General features: G+C 36.7%; 1 protein-coding gene across 2 annotated transcripts in view; it reads right to left on the bottom strand.

The window, feature by feature from the left end:
- Window positions 1-458: 458 nt before the first annotated feature.
- srsf3b (serine and arginine rich splicing factor 3b) overlaps window positions 459-6,265 on the bottom strand; it is an 8,308-nt gene continuing 2,501 nt past the window's right edge. Inside the window, exons 4-7 of one of the 2 annotated variants that reach the window (XR_013203280.1) lie at window positions 5,034-6,265; window positions 4,562-4,600; window positions 3,496-3,582; window positions 2,967-3,409 (exon numbers count right to left, since the gene is read on the bottom strand). The exon at window positions 5,034-6,265 is cut by the window's right edge and continues 409 nt beyond it. Coding sequence is in view for 1 of the 2 variants with exons in the window: in XM_077225797.1 (XP_077081912.1) it covers window positions 3,382-3,409; window positions 3,496-3,582; window positions 4,562-4,600 (154 nt within the window). In the remaining variant the exon portion in view is untranslated. Of the gene's footprint in view, window positions 3,410-3,495; window positions 3,583-4,561; window positions 4,601-5,033 lie in introns of both variants that reach the window. The other variant, XM_077225797.1, reaches the window with a different exon arrangement.

A 6,265-nucleotide genomic window follows, 5' to 3' on the forward strand; every position in this document is an offset into this window, starting at 1 on the left:
ATTAAGACTCCTTTTGTCAAAAAGCACATTTCATAAATAATGTTTATTTCATCAGTTAATTGTATCACACAAATTAATCATTCAAAAAAGTGATTCCCTCCCTTTTAAAGTGAAAATAACACGTGAAATATGCACATTACTTCAAATGTACTCCGTGAGTAATCTGCATATTTCAGTTTCAAAAGTGTTATTTTAACTCCAAAATGGAGGGAGTCGTGTATACATTTCAGGAGTGTTAAATTTGACTAAATTAGAGTTAAATACACTGTCTTTTTTGCTGTGTATGAGACTAGTCCCTCATGAGCCCAGCCATATATAAAGATTCAAACTAACAAGCAACACAATGAAGCTCGCAGTTCAGTATGTCCAGAAAACCATTATATCTTGAGATTACATGCAAAACAACTGGTAGACAGAACAACTAATCTTTTTTTTTTAAATTGTAAAGGAGGCCATTCTTTCCCAAATGCTTTTATTCCATTTAAAACATAGCAATATTTAATCCAAAATAAAGTAATGAATTCAATGACTGCCCTAATTTAGTGCCAATAAACACAACAGCAGGAAAAAAATTCAGTTAGTCAGTCACAGTTTGTTCACTAATGAGACCGACCGAGTAATGAAGTCCATCCTTCCCACGACAATCATCAGGAAAGCCATTCTTTAGTTTAATTAATGGCCGCTCTTCATTAGTGTTTGCGGTTTGGCGGGAGCCAGACAAGACATGACGGTTATAACATTCTGCAGCGCGAGACAGCCGCGGGAAAAATCAGTGAGTCACCCGCCGCGTGACTCATCAGAACGTGACGTCACGGAGCCGTGAGTTTCTTTTCATTCCTTCGTTTTAAAATAACGTCTCCGCGCTCTGTGATAAATTTAATATAACTGAATTCAAGCTTCATACATGCAGCCTTATGAGCTCGTATTAATTGAAAAAACGTGGAATATTCGTACTTTTAGAAATTAATCTGTCAAACAATTAGAATACTGATTGAACTGCTAAAAGTGATTTAAAATGGTGTAAAAAGAAAACTGTTAATGGTCTGTAAACTAGCGAATGTCTGTGTAGAATGAATGATAATCCATCATAACTCATTCTCTGTCAGCAGCTACAAAACACTTTAACACTTTAAGGACTTTGACAGTCAGTCACCAGCCTGAAGTAAGAGGTCATCTAAGTTGTGATCAGTGATCTTATGAAAACTAAGATTATGACTATTTGTTTGGTCTGAATCGTGACGTCATGTAGCAGAAGCGTGAATGAAGGATTTAATCCGGCCAGATTTATTTTTATTTACTACTACACCTCATCAAACCACAACCCATCTGCAATTTTTACATTCGTTTTAATATTTTTATGTATAAAGACAATTAATACTGTGAAAAAGTAACATTTTAAATGTGTATATTTAGTTTCTATTACATTACACCATAGCAGTTTTCTACTCATCGTTGTACTGTAAGGTGTATTTTAGTAATTTATAAATTTAAATCAAATTTAATGTTTTTTAATCAATTTGATTACCATTTAATCTTATGTTTTATATATTTTCAATTAAATCATTAGTTTTACTAAATGTATTTAACACAAATTGTATTTATTTTTATAATTATGTATGTTTCATTTAATCATTTGATTAATTTTAAACAAATATTTTAAATTTGTATATTATTTGCTAAAATTTCTCTTGTGTCCCCCAGAAGGTCCCAGTTCAAATAACCCAGAATGATGCTGTTGAACAGTTTTGAAACTTACCCAGCTGTAATGAATATAAATATATAAAATATATATCCATCATAGAGGCTCTAGTTGACAATAAACAGACTTTGGATTTCAAAAAAGCAATCTAAAAACTCCAGGCAAACCATATAAAAGAGTTAATGTAGAGTTAAAGTTGTCACCCTCTGCTGGTTCTACAACACACTGCACATATACCGGTACACCATCTTGCTTCACATGATCTGTACATATTTTAATTACATTTAAGTATTTGAGAACATTTCTCCCTTTATTATTTTTCTACTTTTAATATTGACTGTCCCGTGTCAAGTTCCTCATGCGAGAGATTTTACTGAAAACCGGCATATTAGATCTTGAAATAAAGCTCCAGATAACTTACAATAAAACATCAAACAAGGTTCAGATGTCAATATAGTTAAATATTTAACCAGGATTTTCAGCAGTCAATCATCACTACTGTAAACAAACATTAAATGTTCACAATGCTAACACTATAAACGGCTACAAAAACTCGCAGCACGCCCTTATATGTACGAGGTGCAAAGAGTTTTGTGGCAACACTTAATTTCAATAAGGTTATTCATTAGCAAAATATTCTATTACTATAGCATTAATTACTATAGCATTAACGAACAAACAAGGAAAGAAAATTTGCAAAGAAAAATGCTGTAAATGAAAGCTAATGCAAAATCTTGATTAAACCTACATGAAATGTTCCTCATTTGTAATTCTTGTAATTCTAAATCTAAGTAAATTAACTTCAAAAATAAACATTTGATTTAAAGTTTAATTTTTAATATTTATATGTGGTGTTTTTAATATGCTTTAAGACAAACCATGTGTAAATTGTATTTTCTGCTTAAAACTGCAGTGAACCAAAGACAGTCTCAAAAACACGCTTTGAAATCGCTGGTGTTTCTGACGTCACAAACTACCTTGTAACCAATCAGATCAACGTGTGATCGTCAACGAGTGGATCTCTGAGTGAGTGAGTGGAGGCGGGGCTCATTTGCATATTCATAGAACCGCACATACTAAATGAGGCAAGAGTGTCGAGTTACATTCAAGATATTTTAAGGCATGAAGAATTAATCTTTTTAGTAATCAAAGATGAGATAAGGGACAAAATTGATTAAAGGGGGGCTTTAAATTCAGACAACTATAAAATGGCCAATTATTTAAATAAATACACTTACAACATTGTAAAAATTCAAAAGACAGGATATTTTTTGTAATGAGTTTTAATTCAAATCAACATTATAAACAGTACAAACACTACAAGGAAAAAAACAAACGAGAATGAAAGCTGTTCTTCATTCCACCCCCTGCTGGCGACACAGTGTCGTTACATCTTCCCCCTCTGATCGCACACAAACAAAGCAAAACGCTAGCGGTCGAGCTCAGGCGACAGGAAATGAGCTCATCGCAGCAGGACCAATCACATTCACCGGCAAAAACACAAATAAGTCTTAAAAATGTGAGATGGAATGCCGTCGCATTAAAACTGCAGCTACAGAAGGAAACAGAACCGCTAAAATAATGTTCATAAAAAAACAAATGGGGGGGACTCTGAGCAATAAAGTCTTTTCAAAGTTTTTGATCGACGATTTCCCGTCACGACGTTTTCTCTGTGTCGTGGTTCATTTCCGGTCATTAGATCTGGAACGACTGTAAACGGAGAAAAAAATCCGAGATGTGAGCTCGGTGTTGGACGTCAATCCTGGCCGGACGATGTAAAGTAGTGAAACTCTTACCTCCTCGATCGTGAGAAAGATCGCGAGGGCTTGTGGTTCCTGTCGCGGGACAGCGATCTCTCCCTCCTGCGCTCTCTGGAAAGAGATCTAGACGAAGTCCAGAACCAGGGTTAATATACTCAACTAAAACTGTAAAGATGTTTGTAACTTGGGAAAAAAATTGTGTTAAAGAAATTAAAGCTTATTTTAGTTGCCAAAGCAACAGCTTATTTTAATTACCTCTGGTGCTCCGTATATTTTTGAACAAAAATTACACTATTTTATACTTCATCGGAATGGTTCGAAACTTGGTAAAGGTTTTGGCACTTGCTATGTGAACACGAAAAAAAAAAATCATGGACATGATTTGAAAAGGAGAAAATAGTCATGTAAAAAATAGTCACTTGTGCTCCTCACTGTCAAAATTGAGCACGTTGGCAATGAACGGGAAACGAATTTCCTCTAGTGGAAGCATTTGGTACAGCGGCCAATCAATCTCACTGAAGATATCAAGCTCAAATTTAGAGCATTGTCAGATTTATGGCTTTGACTGTCTTGCAGTTTAGAGTAAAAGGTGTTTTTGAAAAGAAAAATTGAAAATAACGTTTGTTAATTTTTCATAATACATGAAAAATTCTGTAAAAAAAAATTTAAGTTCACTTTTTAAAACTTTCCACTTCAGCAATAATTTGCCAAGAGTCATCTTTAAAAAAAGATGAAAATGTCTTAAAGCATCAAGATTTACGACATTTAAGTTGAAAATTTTCAGGTCAAGCTCAAAACGAGAAGAAATGGATTATAAATACAGCATACATATAATGTAGAACCATACAATACAAAATACTATTAAACTTTTATTGAAAAAAAAATTTATTCTGTCATTTTTGACCGCCACGTGAAGAGCAGCAGAGAGTTAACAATGTACTAAAACAACTAAAATAGACGCATTTAAAAATGAAAAAAAAAAATGTTACCATTAATTGAAAATAGATTTAAAATATTATTAAACTATAACAGGATCTCAATGAAACGCGTTGATAAAGTGCTCGCGCAGTTTTCCTGCACGTAAAGTTGCGCAAACTCTTACCTGCTACGACTGCGACTGAAGCTCCTCCTCCTGGGCGATCTGAAGAAGAGAAGAGAAGAGCGAGTAAACGCGGTGGCGATCGACACACAAAGGCACCTCAAAAGCCCTGAAACTCCAGCCTGCTAACAGTCACACACTCGTCACCGCCCTGATACAGGGGTGGAGTGGAGATCTCGCCTCATGAGCGCTCGCTAAGAGCGTTACGCTCGAGTACAGAGAGCTACACAGTAGAAAAACTCAACGCACTGCAAACAACCCCAACAGAATGAAGACACTGAAAGAAAGCAAGAGCAGCTCTCAAAGCCCACGCTTCTTAAGTAACCTGAACCTCCGTTTGGGCTCCCCATCAGTTTTTGCCTAATCTTAACGGAGTCAAGATACCAACCCTGTGTGTTTCAACTCTCAACAGGAGATTTCTCCTCATCTTATATCTGTATTCAGCATTAAACTGTATGAAGCAGGAAAAACTTACTAGTCTTTCGGTTTTCAACAAGCTAGAAAAGGCGAAGGGGTGGCGGCCGGGGAGCAGAATTGGCGGGAAAGTGCAGGCCAGATGCTGCTAGCTGATTAGCTGGCTTGCGGATGGGGGCTGGATGTAGTGGATTTTTCCTGCTTTTATTGGTTAGCCGAAGGCTGTTGCTGGTGGTTGGTAGTGTAGACATTGGGGAACGTAAAACGCTGATTGGTCAGGAATGTGAAGTGGGCCGCTGCCGATTGGGTGTTAAGGTTGGAGGAGGAGGAGCTGACAACGGCATGCTCAGGAACCAATGGGCTGGTGCGACCTGATGACTGGCCACGCCTGGGTCATGTGACACCAACCCAGCCAGCTGATTGGGGCACGCTGGTCACATGATGCTGAAAGAGGACTAGTAGACTGACTCAGAGGGTGGTGAGGAGAGGCATGGTGGCGACTCTGCAACGGGGTTCATTTTTATTAATATAGAGATGATAAGAAAATAAAAACAACCTTTTCATGTAAAGTTAAGTCAACAAAAGATTGCATTCCAACCATTACTAGAGCCGAGCAGATTACTGAAAACAAGCGACTGGGCTTTGGGCGGCCAATTCGCAAAGTCTGCATAGGCAACATTAAATAACGCTGCACAAGAGTGCGTGAAATCGCATCCGGGTCAAATTTCAATCCGAAATAAAGCTTATTTTTAGGAATTAAGGACAATTAAGCACATCCATCACTGCCAAAATTCTCATCATGGAAAAAAAAAACTTTACATTTTAATACCCAGCATGCAATAGCCGTCATTTCACCGTCTAGGTTAACTATAGAGCCGATATAGTCCGGCTAGGAGTAACTCACTTCTAGCCAAAATAACCTTGAATTTGGTTACATGTTTTTGCCAAAATAACTTGCGAGATGTATAATATTCCACCATGTAAGCAAAGTCAACAGTGATTCCAAGGTCTTTGTATTAATTTCTTCACTCATTGCATTTCTCTGTTATCTAATTGATGACTAGTCTATTCTTGGGCGATGGTTTAGACGTCTATTAAATTTTCACTGACAGCCCAAATTTTGTCTTGCTTTAGCCTAGATGGACGGCTATTAGACGCCTTTTATACAAAAGTGCTTGCTGGGTATTAACAGTAATGAGAATTTGGGTGGAAAAGGTGCTAAATTGTCATGAAAACAACATCACGATGCTAAAAGCAGTAACGCTTTACAATAAGCTCCCATTGTTAATGCAA

Source organism: Siphateles boraxobius, unplaced genomic scaffold (assembly GCF_051911475.1).
Source record: "Siphateles boraxobius isolate OS27281-9 unplaced genomic scaffold, OSU_SipBor_1 13, whole genome shotgun sequence".
NCBI lineage: Eukaryota > Metazoa > Chordata > Actinopteri > Cypriniformes > Leuciscidae > Siphateles > Siphateles boraxobius.